We start from the raw sequence: 16,628 nt of genomic DNA on the forward strand, positions 1-16,628 counted from the left end.
TGAACATGTCCTGCTCTTCTGTATAGCCCTTAACTTGCTGTGTTCTGTGTTTATATAGGTTGTTATTACCTACCTATCATTTCTGTGTTCGCGACTTCTAGATCTTCGTCAAGAAACTAGAGCTGCACGTTTAATTCAGTCTGCTTGGAGGAATTACAGGCTGAAAAAGGAACTGAAACTCTCTCAGGTACTCTTTGCCTGTGCAATATTCGTATCTTCTACTTTGAGAAAAGCTAAATAAAGAATACAAATTCACTGTTTAGAGTATACATGTTTATTAGAATAGTATTGGCATTTAAATTGAGTACCATTTTTATTACCAAAGTGTATGGCGTTGGTGGCATAATCTACTAAAACACACTTTTTTTTTTTGAAGACTATTCTGAAGTAATTACATCTGCCTAAAGGCTACTGTTTGTTCTTTTGTGTTCTGATTAGAGCATGTCACCCCTTAAGTCCTTTCCCAATATTTCAAATAGAAAATAGTTGCATTGCTTCCTTAAAACAAAAAGAGAGTGGTTAATTTTTAATTCCTATTCAAGTCTACAAGGTGAAAAATTAAGCTTCTGCATAGATTTACTATTTTTGTTCAGGAGCTAAACTTTACCAGTGTTTTGAGTTGAGTCACATGAGTTCTGGTATTTTGTTTCTTGCTTTTCTGGTAGTTCTACCAGATACTGTGATAGTTTTAAAAGTGTGACACCATTAAGGTTGATAAGTGCCCCCCCGTGTCTGAGATGTGTTATTTGATGTTGGAATAGTGTACAAGTGAAATATTCCAAGAATCTGTGGCGTAGAAGGGGGCAGATGTTACGCTTATGTAGGCTTTCTCAGCTCCAGTTTTTTGTGTTTATAAAAGCTGCACAACCTTAATGACGATGACAATTTATTCCCTTTATAACTGTTTTAAAATAACTAATAGTAAAGATGCTGGGAGGGGAAAGGGGACTCAAAACCCCTAAGCATTGCAGGCTTTTTTTATTTAGTCTTACAGTGTACACATATTACTTTGCCCTATGGTAGAATAAGCTAGTAGTAGGGTTCTGACAAGATGATCTATTTATGTGTTATGTTTGTTAGTTGCTTTTTCCTTTTACTTTGTACTTACATCAGTTTGTGATTATAGTCTCTGGGTTACAATAAAAACACTGGTTGGTATATGCAAACGAAACTCTGGGCTAGATGGACATGAGCTGGTATGACTATATTTATACTCTTATTTAAATATAGCTGGAAAGCATTCTGGTGTGCTTAATTTGTAAGGGTATCTGAAATTCTTGTGAACGAGAACCAAAATTGAGGCTTGAAAATGGGTTACTTAGCAGTGTTTAGAAACTAAGTATAAAAGAGGAAGAACTATAAGTGGGAGGCTATAAATTGAAGTGATACCACCCTTTTACAAAGAACTCAGTGCTGAAATGAATGTTCTGCCTGAGGAAGTTCTTTTATGAAAGAAAAGCTGTGGTATCAACAAGCCTAATTTTTATGAGATTGCTTTAGATAGTTATTTTAATACACAAAGAATTTGCGTGAAAATTCCAACCCTTAACTGTTCAGTGAACTTTTTGTAGGAAAGAGACAGAGCTGCTCGGATAATTCAAAAATCTGCAATAAACTTCTTGTCTCGTCAACGCATCCTGAGGAGGATGAATGCAGCAGTTTTCATCCAGAAGCACTGGAGAAGATATTTAGCTAGGATGATTTTTTTAAACCTGAAAAAGACGAAACTGGAGGAAGCCAGAAGTAAATCTGCCACAATCATTCAGGTAATATGAGATTACACAGCAAGGAAGTACTCTGAAACCTGTAAGGAACTGGCTTCCTCAGGGCCATTTGTTCTGCTTGCAGCAACTGATGTCGTCATGGAATGTAATATTACTCACCCCACCCCTGCCTTTGAGATGTTTTGGTAACTTTCTCTCTTCAAAGAAAAATGGCAATGTGCTATTAAATCAACAATTCTTCCTTCTCAATGAATATTTTTGGTATACCGTAAACATTAAAGCCACTGGGTCTTAAACCAGTCAAAGTAAGGACTGATCAGATTGCATTGGTTTGCCTCTTTGTAGCTGATGAACATTACTTAAAGAAGCTTTAAAAAAATGACTCTCATGGTGTTATGCCACTTGCAGTGGGCAAGTTCAGAATGGCAGACGTTAGTTACATTAGTTACCAATTGGTAGTTGGGCAATTAATTCTGTTTCGTAAGATACTTTTCCCACTGTTGTCCAAAGATAAATACTACATTCTTTAGACTTTTTGGAGTGGAAATTAAAGAATTGCAGATTTACCAAAAAGTTAAGAAGGGAATCTTTTGTTGCCAGGGAAAATTTATCTTTTTTGCAGAACTTAAAATGTTTAAAAAAGCAATGATTCACTTTTTTGGGTTTGGTTTGTTTGGTTTTATGTTGATATCTGGGTTTATCTTCCCAGGGATTAAGTAAGAATAAAGAAATCATTAAAAGACTGAGGTTGGTAGTCCTCAAATTTAGGTTTAGCTTGAGATTCCATGGAGAAAATAGTAAATTTTCTATCTTTTTCCTGCAGGCTTATTGGAGAAGATACTCTGCTAGGAAAAGATATTTACGGCTAAGGCACTATGTTATTTTTGTTCAAGCAAGGATAAGGATGGTCAAGTCTGTTGCCGCATATAAGCGAATTGTTTGGGCTACTGTTACAATTCAGAATCATCTGCGTGCATCTAAGTTGGCAAAAAAAGATCGGCAAAGATATGAAATCTTGAAGTCTTCAGCACTTACTATCCAGTCTGCATTCAGAAGATGGAGAAAATACAAAATTCAACAGAAAATTAAAGCTACTTTAGTTCTTCAGGCTCATTTCCGAAAATGGCAATGTTCAAAACTGGCTAAAAGAAAGAGGGCTGCCCTTGTCATACAGTCTTGGTATAGGATGCACAGAGATCTGAAGCAGTATCTACATATTAAGCAATGTGTTATCAAGATCCAGGCTTGGTACAGGTGTCAGCTGGCTAGACGCATTTACTGGGAACACAGGGCAAAAATAGTGATAATTCAGCAGTATTACAGAGCTTATAAACTAGGGAAAATGGAAAGAGAGCACTATTTGCAAAAGCGTGCAGCAGTGATAGTTCTCCAGGCTGCTTTTAGAGGCATGAAGGCACGTAAACTATACAGACAAACAAAAGCAGTTTGCGTTGTTCAATCACTGTGGAGAATGAAAAAAGAGAAACGAAGATTTTTACAACTAAAAAAATCAGTTACTACATTGCAGTCACATGTGAGAAAATACCAACAAGTAAAAAGATACAAAGAGATTAAAAATGCTGCTTCTGTAATTCAAACTTGGTATAGGGCACATGTCACTTCTAAAAAGGCAGCTGCTGATTTCCAGAGGATGCGCCTGGCTGCTCTTGTCCTGCAGTCGGCCTACAGAGGAATGGAAGCTGGGAAAGAGGCTCGCATATTGAGAGCTGTGATAAAAATTCAATCAAGTTACCGTGCTTATGTTGTCCGGAAGAGATTCAAAAACCTGAAAGATGCAACGGTGAAAATTCAAGCTTTTGTAAAGATGAGGCAAGCACATAAGCAATATTGTGCGTTAAGGGCAGCAACGCTTTATGTCCAGCGAAAGTATCGATCTCATAAATACACTCTTGAACTTCAAGAAGATTATAGGAAATTGAAGGGAGCTTGCATAAGAATTCAAGCTGCAGGTCGAGGCTATCTTGTCAGGAAACAAATACAAAGGTGGAGGGAGACTGCCACATTTCTCCAGGCATGCTACAGAATGAGAAGGGACAGGCGACGTTATTTAAGCGTCTACAGTGCTGCTGTTGTCATTCAAAAACATTATCGTGCATACAAAAAGCAGCTGTGTCAGAGGAAGGAGTTCTTGCAAGTTAAAAAAGCAGCTGTGTGCTTACAGGCAGCCTACAGGGGTTATAAAGCACGCAAAATGCTTAAACTTGAATATAGAGCTGCTGTTAAAATTCAGACTGCTTTTAGAGCTCATGCTGCAAGAATGAAGTATAAGGCAATGGTTCAGGCCTCTATCGTGATTCAGAGGTGGTACAGAACTTACAAGACTGGTAAAAGGCAAAGGCTGAACTTCTTAATGACAAGAGCATCAGTGCTTTCTTTACAAGCAGCTTTTCGTGGCTGGAAGGTACGAAAGCAGATTCGAAGACAACATGTTGCTGCCACTAAGATACAGTCTGCCTTCAGAAAATTCATGGCTCTGAAAAAATACAGACTTATGAGCCATGCTGTGCTAACTATCCAAAAGCATTACAGAGCCAGTGTTATAGGTCAGAAACAACGGCAAGAATACATTCAACTGTGTAACTCTGTAGTGCTTCTGCAGGCAATATGGAGGGGGAAAACTGTGAGAAAAACAATTCAAAAGAAACATAATCTTGCAACAATTCTTCAGTCCTATTACAGAATGCATGTAAATCAACTAAAATATAAGAAACTAAGACAAGCCACTCTAGTGATTCAGAAATACTTCAGAGCTTACTATATGAAAAAAACCCAGCGTGCAGTTTATCTAAAAACAAAGGCAGCTGTGTTGGTCTTGCAGTCTGCTTACCGTGGGATGACTGTGAGGAAACGATTGAACAACCTAAACAAAGCTGCTACAACTATACAAGCTGCCTTCAAATCTTACCTGGTCAAAAAAGACTATGAAAGACTTAGATCTGCAGCTATAGTAGTTCAAAGGCATTATCGTCTAGTTATTTGTGCTAAATGTCAAAAGCAGAATTATTTGTCTTTAAAAAAAGCCACAATCAAAATGCAGGCAATTTATAGAGGCGTAAGAGTTAGACGACAAGTTCAACGTATGCATCAAGCAGCTATTTGTATTCAAGCCATGTTTAAGATGCATCGTGCAAGCATAAAATATCAGGCAATGAGAATGGCAGCAATTATAATTCAAAGACAATATAGAGTGTTTTGTTTAGGCAAAGTACAACGGAAAAAGTACTTGGAACTAAGGAAGTCTATCATTATCCTTCAGGCTGCCTGTAGAGGCATGAAGGTCCGACAAGACTTGAAAGCGATGCATCAGTCAGCAGCAATAATACAGTCTTCTTATCGAATGCACAAACAGCAGCAGGATTTCAGAAGGTTGTTGCTGGCAACTAGGTGTATTCAGCAGTGGTACCGTGCCTGTAAGGAGCGCAATACACGAGTTCACAACTATATGATTGTGAAAAGGGCTACGCTTTGTATCCAGGCTGCGTTCCGTGGTATGAAAACAAGAAGACTTATAAGAAGTATGAATGAATCAGCGGTGATTATTCAAAGAAGATTTAGAACTTTTCTCAAAAGAAAACATTTTCTTTCCATTAAGAAAGCTGTTATTGTAATTCAAAGAAAATACAGAGCAACAAAACTGGCAAAAATTCAACATCAAAAATATCTCTCTTGCCTTAAAGCTGCTGTTATCCTACAGTCTGCATATAGAGGTTTTGTGGTAAGAAAAAGAATGCAACAGATGCATCAAGCTGCTACAGTTATTCAAGCAACATTAAGGATGCGTAAAACTTACATTTCTTACCAAGCTGTCAGGCTTGCTTCAGTAATCATACAGCAACGTTATCGTGCTTACAGGGAAGGGAAGCGTGTGAGAGAAATGTACTTAAAACTGTACAAGTCTGTTTTAGTTCTTCAGGCTGCCTACAGAGGAATGAAAACAAGATGCTTCTTAAAGAAAAGACACGAGGCAGCACTTACGATACAGAGAAACTACCGAATGTATAGGCAGTACTGCCGTTACAGAAAAGTTCAGTGGGCAACCCAGCTAATACAGGAGAGGTACAGAGCCAATAAACTAAAGAAAATTGCAGTACAACGTTACTTTCTGTTAAAGAAAGCAGCAACTTGTATTCAGAAGGCTTTTCGAGACATGCGAGCAAAAAAGCACCATCGAGAAACGCACTGTGCTGCTGTTGTTATTCAGAAAAATTTTAAAGCTTTTAGAGAACGTCGGAGATATCTCTCTGTTAAAGCAGCTATTCTTGTCTTTCAGAGAAGATACAGAGCTTTGATTCTGTCAAGACAGCATACTTTGGAGTATCTTTCTCTTCGCAGAGCAACTATTCATATACAAGCTGTGTACAGAGGTATTAGGGTGCGGAAGAGGGTTAAGCAGATGCATTTAGCTGCTAGTACAATACAGTCGGCCTACAGAATGCACAGGAATAGAAGGTCCTATCAAACGATGAGAATTGCAGCTATTGTTATACAGAACTACTATCGATCCTACATTAAAGGAAAGAATCAACGAAAGAAATATCTGACAATAAAGAATTCTGCTCTTGTTATTCAAGCATCATATAGAGGCATGAAGGAACGACAGAAACTGAAAATCATGCATGATTCAGCCACTGTAATACAGTCTAGTTATCGTAGGTATATACAACATAGATATTACAAACAGTTGTGCTGGGCTGTCAGAGTTATACAGCAAAGATTCAGAGCCAAAATGGCAAAAGAAGCCAACCTGAAAAACTATGCAAAAATCAAGGCTGTTGTTTGCCTGCAATCCTCTGTTCATGCTAAAAAGGCTAGGCAGCTGTGTGAAACTAATGTTACCGCACAGTGTTTACAATCATTCTTAAACATGCACGTAGAAAGGAGGTGTTTCCTTGAGAAGAAAGCAGCCGCAATAATGATCCAGTCTATGTTCCGATGCCAAAGAGCAAGGAATCGCTATAAATTGATTCGGACTTCAGCAGTTGCTATTCAGAGGTGGTACAGAGCATGTCACAGGGCTCATTTACAGAAAGCGGAGTATTCTGCTCAAAGACAAGCAACAGTAATCATTCAGTCTGCCTTCCGTGGTATGAAAGCAAGAGAAATAGCACGACAAATACGGGCTGCGAGAAAGATTCAGTCTTATCTTCGGATGGCTGTGCAGCGTAGCAGATTTATTCAACTCAGAACAGCAGCTATTACGTTACGAGCCTATTACTTAATGCATAAACATAAATCACAGTATGCAAGCTATAAAAAAGCAGCAGTTGTCCTACAACGATGCTACCGATCCCACTTGATTGTGAAATACGAAAGAACAACTTACTTACAAACACGGAGGAACATTATAATTGTGCAGGCTAGAGTCAGAGGATTCATTGAAAAAAAGAAGTTTCACAAAATTAAAGAAAGCACAATAAAAATTCAGGTACTTTTCAATGTTATAGTAGTGGGGTTGGGTGTGGGTTTTTGTTTTTTTGTATGTGTTTAGTGTGGTATTGTTTTGTTATTGTTGGGTTATTTTTAAGATTACTGCTCTTGTGACCAACAGTTTAAAGTTGTGTGTTAAAGTTGATAGATCTATTTTTTTTTTTAAGGCATTTTTCCGTGGATTTATTCAGAGACAGAAATACCTTCGGTGCAAGTTTTCTGCTGTGTTAATACAGCAGCACTACAGAGCCCATCAGATGCGAAATATTGAACAACAAAGATATCATCAAATGAAAAGAGCTGCCATTAGAATTCAGGTAATCCCAGAAGATGATTTTGGGTTGGCTGGGTTTTTTTGGTGGTGTTTGGTTTTTTCTTCTGGTGGGAGGGAGGTTTGTGGGGTTATTTGGTTGATTTGTTTTAGGGGTGTTTTGATTTGTTGTTTGTTTTGGGAGTTTTTGGTGGGTGTGTGTTTGGTATTTATATTTCTCCTGTATTTGTTTCTTCATTATGTTATTTTTACAGACATTAGAGTGCGGCATTTGTGGTATTTCTCTGAGTGAGTTTCACTTGCTCTAGAAAACATCTTCTAGATGTGGGAAATGAGGTATTTGTAATGCTGTAGAGATGGGAATAGTAAAAGTCTTTTAAGCTAACGTGACTTTTTTTCCTTTTAATTTCTTTTGTTCCATTAAAAAATAATGTAAAAGTTGAAACGTTTTGAAAATTCTTTCTTTTCTTTTTACACATTTCCTAGGCATCATACAGAGGATATAAAGCCAGGCAGTGGGCTAACAAAATGAGAGCGGCACGAGTTATTCAAGCGTGGTTTCGAGGCTGCAGAGCACGAAGGGAATATGCATCTCTGATAAAAGCTGTATATGTTATTCAGAGTCACTTCAAAACAAAACAGCAGCGGACCCGGTAATATTAAATTTCATATAAGCTTCTCTACTTTTCAAAGCTTTTATTATATAGTTATTTAGTACTGCTTTGCACTCTGGCAAATATCTGTAGGGTCTCAGGCTTTGACCCTGCTGCATGCATGTAACATGCGTGAACATGTCAATGCAGGTGGGATTATTATTTTTCATACGATTTTTTTTCTTATGTTTAACATTTTTTCTGGACTTCAAGTTGCCTCACAAACTTAAATTTTGCGTATTGTGGGTCTAGAAAGAGTAGGCCTTGATCTTATCTTTTTCACTTTTTTTTTTTTTTTTTAACAGGAAACATGTTCTGAATATAATGTGTGACAGAATAGTTAAACTAGTTTGTGCTTATTGTCCTGTGAGATGATTTTACACCAAATACAGTACTAGATCGGCCTGATAGTTCATTTCATTCAAAACTGTGTCCTTTGCCAGTAGCAGTAGACGATGCTGTTTAGGGAGAGTATGTTAACCTTGACCACTTTCTAAGGTCCCCCCTCAGCATCCATGCTCGTTAGATTATGGATGCTAGAACTTATATCCTTGATTATTCCCTTTGTTATACTTTTATGGACCTGTTGTATGTCAATCTGCCTAATGTATTTTAAACTGCTGTCTCCCTCCCCAGCGTCCTTTGGCAGCAAGTTCTGGCAGTACTTATTGTGGGAAAACAGAAAGTATCTTCTACTTTAAATCAGACTTTCTGCCAACATTGCTGGCTATCCCCTTGTTTTAATGCTCCAAACTTTAGTTGATAACAGTTCTGCTTTCACAATATCTATATTAATAATTTTGGAAACAGTTGCTGTTTTCTTACTTTAGAAATGCAAGTGTTCTCAACTTTTGGGGGGAAAAAACCCAAAACAATCAAAATAAACCTAAAATGCATTTTGATGTTAGGTTTTTGAAAATGAAGTTCTGTGCACTTATCATTCAAAGAAGATGGAGAGCAACCCTTACTGCACGAATGATTCAACATCAGTTTCTGTCAACTAAGAACGCTGCAATTAAGGTTCAGTTGGCATATAGGCGGTACAGGGCTAGAAGACTTTTCAGAAAGGTATGTTTTCACTTGCACTCTGCTATATCATGGTTATTTTAAAAGTTTACAATGTATTTTAGTGATTTTTCTCATCAGTACACAGAAGTATAGAAAAGAAAAAGGTGGGGCCAGGACAAAGATTGTTCAAATCAAAACTGTTCAGTCATCAAAATATTAAATTTCCTTTTTACGTTGAGCAATGAGGTTGACTTTTTTTTGTTTTCAAATAGTCCAATAGTTGAATAACCCCTGTCTGTACTGATAGCAAGAGAAAATTAAAATTTTCTGCTGGCTTTATTGCTTACAAAGCGTTAAGTTAAACTGCACACATTTTGACCCCACTTGGGCAAGGGAAAAGACCTTCCAAATTGTGAAAGTGCATTTTCATATGAACTAGTACTGCATGTTTGCTTGTATTTCCTTTTAATTTTTTTTTTTTCTTATGATGGAATTAAAATCTAGAACCAAAGTAGAAATGTATATTGATCATAACAGAAATGAACAAAAGTTTAATTATCAATGCGTCCTCCAAAAACTTTTTCAGAAACTTCAAGCTGCTTGTTTGATCCAAAAAGCATACAGAGATTTCAAGGCAAGAAGGGAACTTGTTCAACAAAACGCTGCTGCTGTAATTATCCAGAAACATCTGAGGGCTTGGCAGGAAGGCAGGCTTCAATTTATGAAATACAACAAAACTAGAAGAGCTGTCATTAAACTGCAAGCATTTATACGGGGTTATTTAGTCAGAAAAAAGGTTGGTATACTTAAAATGTAGACTTTTGATATAAAGTATCGCTGGAGCTGTTTTACCATTAGTTCTGGCTGGCAAGAAGAGGAAAACCTGATCACTTGTTGACTGCTCTGAGAATTTGGTGGGTCAGAATAGATGAAAATACAGTTTGACCCTTTTCTCACAATCCTTTAGTACTAAAATAGGCTTTCATTATTGGGTGTTTTTTAGCTTCTGTGATCTTCGTGGCTTACCTATAACTGATACTTCTGTACACACATGCTTAAAATGAAACTCTTCCCTGCTATATGTTAATGTTGTTGCTTACAATCACTTTTCTGTGTTATTGTTTACATTAGAGACCTAGTATTGAAAAAAGGTAGCTTACTTTAGTTCTGAGGTAATGGTTTCGGAGGCAGTTCTTCAACATCTGATAGTACACAACAAGGTACCATCATATTTGCAAGGCGATCAGCTATCCCTGAATATGAAAACCAATGATGTTCCGTGGCTTGTTTTCCTTCTACAGATTTCAAAACAGAAACAAAAGAAGAGACTACTACATTTTACAGCAGCTGCATACCATCATATCTCTGCAATTAAAATTCAAAGAGCGTATAGGATTCACCTCATTTTAAAACTTGCACAAAAACAGATCTCGTCTGTTCTTTTAATACAGGTTAGTCTAATTAAGGGGGAATGATTTTGTGTGACGTAGTCTAATTTCTTTTCTATCAGCTAAGCTGTAGCACTAAGACACTAGTTCCTTCACATGTAAAAATAAAGCTAAATTGTGGAGACTATGATTTATTAAATAATGCTGCTTATGCCTAGCTAAGCGTAATAAAGTGAATCTCTACAGGCTCTGGAGTCTTAAGCACTTTAAAGCTGAGGATGGATGGGAAAGTTCTTGTTTCCTTCAGACACTCAAGCTTGCTAAAGAACTCTGTTTTATCTTATTTCTTTACGTTCTACTGGAAGCAGGAAAGATCAGACGTGACAACCTGTAAGGCTCACGAAATGAAGAGCATCTCCTTACATGAACAATCCTCAGGGTTCTATTTGGTTGGCTGTTTCTAACCTGCCAGTGGTACCAAAGCCTGTCTAAGTTGCAGCATTTTTAATATAACCATGTTTTGCTTTTCTAAAAGCAAAAAATCAGGTCTGTATTACAGCACTGCCTCATAGTAAAAATTATCTTTAGGTCTCTAAACTAACTTAGTCTCAACGGAAGGACAGTAATAGATAAATGGCGAGGCTGAGCCAGGAACCCCTGGTTTCAGCTATTCTCTAGTCAAGGATGTTATGGCAAACTTCGCCCTACTACTCCTTCGTATATACAAATCTGTTGTGTCTCCCCATAAGTTATATTTTCCCCTTAAGCCAAGAGTAAGTGGGTGAGAGAACCTCTTTTTGCTCAGATTTGGCATACAGTACCCTGTCTCCTGTCTCTGTATATAGAGGGGAAGAAGCAGAGTTGGGAAATGAGAGAAGTGGAATTTTAGTTCTCCTTAAAAGCCAGCCAAGAGAAAGAAAACTCATAGGACGGAGTAGTGCCAGACACAAGTATAAACTGGGAGATGAGTGGCTGGAAAGAAGCCCTACAAGAAGGGATCTGGCCATGCTGGTTGACACCAGGCTCAATATGAGTCAGTAGTGTGCCCTGGCAGTCAAAAGGGCAAATGGCATCCTGGTGTGCATTAAGCACAGTATAACCAGCTGGTCAAAATAGGTGATCATCCCACTGTATTCAGCATTGGTGTGGACTCACCTTGAGTACCGTGTGTAGTTCTGGGCCCCACATTTTAAGAACAATGTTCTGGTCCTTCAATGTGTCCAGAGGAAGGCAACAAAGCTGATGAAAGGGCTGGAAGAAATGACCTACAAGTTGCAGCGAAGGACTTTGAGTTTATCTAGCTTGAAGAAGAGACTGAAGGGTGACCTCATTGCTCTCTACAGCTTCTTGAGGAGGGGAAGTGGAGGGAGAGGTGCTGATCTCTACTCTCCGGTATCCAGTGACAAGACACATGGGAATGGTTCAAAGCTGCACCAGGGCAGGTTTAAACCGGACTTTAGGAAGCTTCTCTTTACTGAGAGGGTGGTCAAACACTGGAGCAGGCTTCCAGAGAGGTGGATCCCTCTAGGATCTAAAAATATTCTATTTTATATGGAATGCTTCCCTAACTGTTCTTAGTTAAGATTTCATTTTGCAGTCTTGCATTTCAGCAACTGCAAGACCAATCAGAGTCATGGTGGTTATATAAGTGCTAGCAATATTTATAGTGCCTGTATCTGTCAAGGTTCATGTTAAAATAGTTCTTCAGGTTTTATCAATGCTTGTTTACAATGGCAAAAGTCTTAATAAATAAATAGAAAGATACTTTTAATTTTAAACAGAGATGGTTCCGAGCAAAAATGCAGCAAAAGAGATTTCTAAGAGATTATCAAAGAATCATTCAATTACAACGTGTGATTCGTGGCTGGCTAAATCACAGAAATGATGCAGCAACTATAATCCAGCGAAACGTACGAAGATTTCTGGCCTGCAGACGGAGGAGAAAATTTGCGGTTGGAATAATTAAATTTCAGGTAAATATCACTTGTAAGAAAATAGCTATATTTTTATTTTTCTCATTTTTCTCTCATGGGTTTTTGGGGAGAGGAAGGATGTTTACTTTGGTCAGTTTATCAGTTCAATTGCAAGCCAAGTCAGCTTCAGTTTAGACATCAAAGCTAAATGCAAGCAAATCGTGAAGTAATATTAAGTAGATACTGGTTGGGGTGACTTCTGTGGGAATGCATGTGGAGTGTATAGTCATGTTTGTTTTGGTCTTTTGTCTCGAGTATCCGGTATTTAGAGGATTAAAAACTGAATGATGACTACTTACAAATTAATAACCAAGCTAATTAAATACTTTGACAGACTTGTGTAAAATTGATTTGGAATGGTAATGGAAGTTCTATTCTATTGTCTTTCATTCACAACTTTTTTCTCTTTGTGAAATTTCTTTCCTGTAGGCATTGTGGAGAGGATATGCTTGGAGAAAGAGTAATGACACAGCCAAAACCAGAGCTTTAAGACATAGTTTAGAAAAGGCTAATGAAAAGAGCAGAGAAGAAAACAAATTGTGCAACAGAACTGCAACTGCTATTGAATACCTCCTAAAATATAAACATATCTCCTACATTCTTGCAGCATTAAAGCATCTCGGTCAGTATTTTCTTTTATTGTAACTGATAGATTTCCAGGATGATAGAAACTGGAATTTTTCAGCTGAGAAGAGTTCATAACGATATTTGGGCTTTCTATGTGACTGTAAAATGGGAACATGTTAGGTAGTATAATGGATACATGGTTTTTTCTTCAGGATAAAATTAGATTATTGATTTAAGCAAGATATTAAAATGGTAATGTAGATAAAGGAAATCTGATCCAATTGCTGCAACTTCTTGGAAGTCCTAGTAATACTATGCCTTAGATAAGTAAATTAATTTACTACCAGTATATGTTCTCCATGGATTGTTTTGCCTGCTTAATTTTTAGTCTGGAATGTTAAAACTATTGATTTAGAAATACTTGTTTAAATCAATAATTGTGGGGTTTTTACTTCTTTGCATTTGTACTTATCTTTAAGACAAAACCCTGGTTTGCAATTAAACTGCTAGAGCTTCAGGGGTATGGGGGTTTTGGTTTGTGTATTTTATTATTTTTTTCATTTTAATTATCATAGATGTGGCTACCAGGCTGTCCCCACTCTGTTGTGAAAATATGGCCCAGAGCAGAGCAATCTTCACTATTTTTGTTCTGATCCGAAGTTGCAACCGGAGTGTTCCATGCATGGATGTGATAAGATATTCAATTCAGGTTCTACTTAATGTTTCAAAGGTAACTTCAATATTTTCTTCTGCAGGTTTATAAGCTGTAGGCTACTTTATTATAGTATTTATTTACCCAGAAAATTTCTGAACAAATTTGAACGAACAAAAGTAACAGTTTTGAATTTAAAAAATATTTTCTGAATTTTAACTGTCATTTTGAAAACAATTATCTATCATAATAATTATGGTTTAATTTTCCTTGTGGCAAAATAAAATTATTTCATGGGCTTAAAGTAATAATTTTACTTTTAACTGGTTAGATTCCAAGGTATCACAAGTATTGCATGAAACAGTAGAAATACAAAAATGTAGTAGTTAGTTAGGGTAAGTTGGGGTTTTTTTAAGGTAGACATGGATATCTCCAGAAGACAGGCTACTTTTCCAAATTTATGTGATGGAATAGTCTATTTTTGCACTTTCGGATTTCTTACAGAACTCATTATTTTCATAAATACTTAAAGCTGCATCAATACCGTAGTAGTACTGTAGCTATTGACTATGGATTGATTGTTCTGGAGGATTTTTACTTTGAAATATAAAATATTTGCTAATTTTTGATCTTATCCATCCTACAGGCATTTTACGTTCAAATTATTTTATTTCAGGGGGGAAAAATATCATTTGGGCCAAACTTAATTTTAAATTTCTCTAAACTTATCCTAATTTATTTTTTATTTTAAACAAAATCAGATTCTACAGGTTTCTTGGGGGGAAGCACAAAGGGTAGCTTTTTGTAACCTGTTGTGATGGTGTAACATACAGAAGTGATTTTTATTACTTGGATGCCAGATCAGCTACAAATTTCATCTTGAGGAGTATATAGATTTTGCTATTTCCTCTAAACTGAAACATATTTTAAAGATCTGTCTAACCTCTCTTGTCTCCTTCTTGCACAACAGTATGAAAAAACTACTCATGCAGTTTATGAAGTAGAAAATTCTATAGATACATTACTAGACCTACTGCAAATGTACAGAGGGAAAGCTGGGGACAAAATTTTAGAGAAAGGAGGAAGCATTTTCACAAAGACCTGTTGTTTGTTGGCCATCCTTTCAAAGGACTCCAAAAGAGCCTTGGTAAGACGTTAATGCTTTGGGTTTAATAATTTGATTTTAATATGCTTTTCTTGCATGTTTTGGTGGTGGTTGTATATTTTTATTTTCTCTCCCTCTCTCCATACCTATTATGGCTGTAATATTAATTATGACTAAACTCTGATTAAAAAAGTTTTAATTTTTTAATTAAAAAATTTCCAAGATGGTGAAAACACTCACTATTTTGTGCTTTGTATGCCTTTGTCACCCAGAGCTAGTCAATGTGACACTGAGATTCTGATCCTGCAATCCTTGCAAGAGGATGATATACTTTCTGCAGGGTTTTGATGAATTTCTATCAATTGCTTAGCATTAGATATGGTTTAGTTGCCAATTAATTAACTTTTTTCTAATTTCTAAAAGCTTACTTTTGTTTTTCAGATAAAGTTATGGACTTTATTACTAGTAACAACTGTGACAATATAATTGTCCAGGACTCTGTATTGACATATGTTATTGTAACAGAGACATAGCCTATTTCTGAAAGAAATTTCTTTTGTTCATGCCTATTGCTATAAGCCTAATAAGGTTATTGGGATAGTCTAGGTTGTATGATATACGTTCACTGTTTATCCATCTGATATAAACACTTAAGTTATCCAGTCATCTCTAATCATTGCATTATTCTTTCATTTCTATAAAGACAGATACAAACTCTAATTTGCCTCTCTGTACCAATCACTGAAGGCATATTGGTTTTGAACTTGTAGTATTGATAGCGTGCTGTTTTCATGTTTTCTCAGGAAATACGAAGCATTCCAAGAGCAGTCGCTTGCATTCAAAGCCTATATAAACTTACAGTTCGTAAACACAAAATGGATGAAGAGAGAACACTTGTGAAGCAGAAAACAAATACTCTCTTCAGCAGAGCTTCCTTTGTTCCAGTAACTCCTCTAAGAATAAAAACTGTTTCAAGGTAAATGCTTGAAAATTAGTCTGCTGGTTTTGCTGTGGAAGTATAACGTTTTAATGACATACCATTAATATTTTCACAGAATTAAACCAGACTGGGTTTTGAGGAAAGATAATATGCAAGAAATTGTGGATCCTCTGCAAGCAATTCTGATGGTGATGGATACACTCGGTATTGCCCACTACTGAAATGTAAATGATGTATATGAAAATGTATTTGTATAGCATGTATTTAGCAACTTTGAAAGAAAGAAAATAAGTGTCGAGCTACCCTTGAAAATCTTTTTTTTTTTTTTTTTTTTCAAATTTCAACTAGTATGTCTGTAACTTTTTTGTACCATGTACAGCTTTTGAAATCCTACTTTGTTCTACTGCCAAAAGCAATTGTACAATAAAATCATCAGCCCTGGCAATTTCACTAGTGCTATACTGTTGTTATTACACAGCTGCTCATCTTACAAATAGCATGGCATTCCACACTGATTAAGTATAATAGCATTCTATTAAAAAGAGTTCTTTCTGTGGGACAGTTTACGTTGGTTTGTCTGATCTGGAGAAGTATAGGTAGGAAGGGAGGCATAGTGTGTAGATTTCAAACTGGCTACTGTTCTGGGGGAGCTTGGGTTTACTCTCAGGAAGGGTTTAAGGGGTCATGTGCGACTGTAGGAAGAATCTTTTTTCTTTTTTTTTTTTTTTTTTTTAATGATTCCTTTTTTTTTTTTTTTTTTTCTTTCCCCTAAACACTTCAAGGTTATGATGGGATATTGTAAGGGTGAATTTAGAAATTCCAACCTGATATTTTAAGGGAGTACATACAAGCATGCATCTCATCCAGCTGAATAGGTAATGCTTGTCACAGCGTCTCCC

At 36.6% G+C, this 16,628-nt stretch overlaps 1 protein-coding gene across 4 annotated transcripts in view; it reads left to right on the forward strand.

Moving 5' to 3' along the window:
- The window catches only part of ASPM (assembly factor for spindle microtubules), a 30,305-nt gene extending 14,126 nt beyond the window's left edge, over window positions 1-16,179 (forward strand). For 2 of the 4 annotated variants that reach the window (XM_030495567.1, XM_030495569.1), the window contains exons 16-29: window positions 59-187; window positions 1,572-1,766; window positions 2,548-7,170; window positions 7,340-7,489; window positions 7,930-8,096; window positions 9,005-9,164; window positions 9,691-9,900; window positions 10,406-10,555; window positions 12,274-12,465; window positions 12,895-13,087; window positions 13,608-13,762; window positions 14,655-14,831; window positions 15,593-15,765; window positions 15,845-16,179. In XM_030495567.1, the coding sequence (XP_030351427.1) occupies window positions 59-187; window positions 1,572-1,766; window positions 2,548-7,170; window positions 7,340-7,489; window positions 7,930-8,096; window positions 9,005-9,164; window positions 9,691-9,900; window positions 10,406-10,555; window positions 12,274-12,465; window positions 12,895-13,087; window positions 13,608-13,762; window positions 14,655-14,831; window positions 15,593-15,765; window positions 15,845-15,950 (6,780 nt within the window). In that variant the 3' untranslated portion in view covers window positions 15,951-16,179. The remainder of the gene's footprint in view (window positions 1-58; window positions 188-1,571; window positions 1,767-2,547; window positions 7,171-7,339; window positions 7,490-7,929; window positions 8,097-9,004; window positions 9,165-9,690; window positions 9,901-10,405; window positions 10,556-12,273; window positions 12,466-12,894; window positions 13,088-13,607; window positions 13,763-14,654; window positions 14,832-15,592; window positions 15,766-15,844) is intronic. The other 2 variants (XM_030495570.1, XM_030495571.1) reach the window with 1 other exon arrangement.
- Window positions 16,180-16,628: the final 449 nt, after the last annotated feature.

The sequence above is a fragment of the Strigops habroptila genome, chromosome 8, assembly GCF_004027225.2.
Source record: "Strigops habroptila isolate Jane chromosome 8, bStrHab1.2.pri, whole genome shotgun sequence".
Classification (NCBI taxonomy): Eukaryota; Metazoa; Chordata; class Aves; order Psittaciformes; family Psittacidae; genus Strigops; species Strigops habroptila.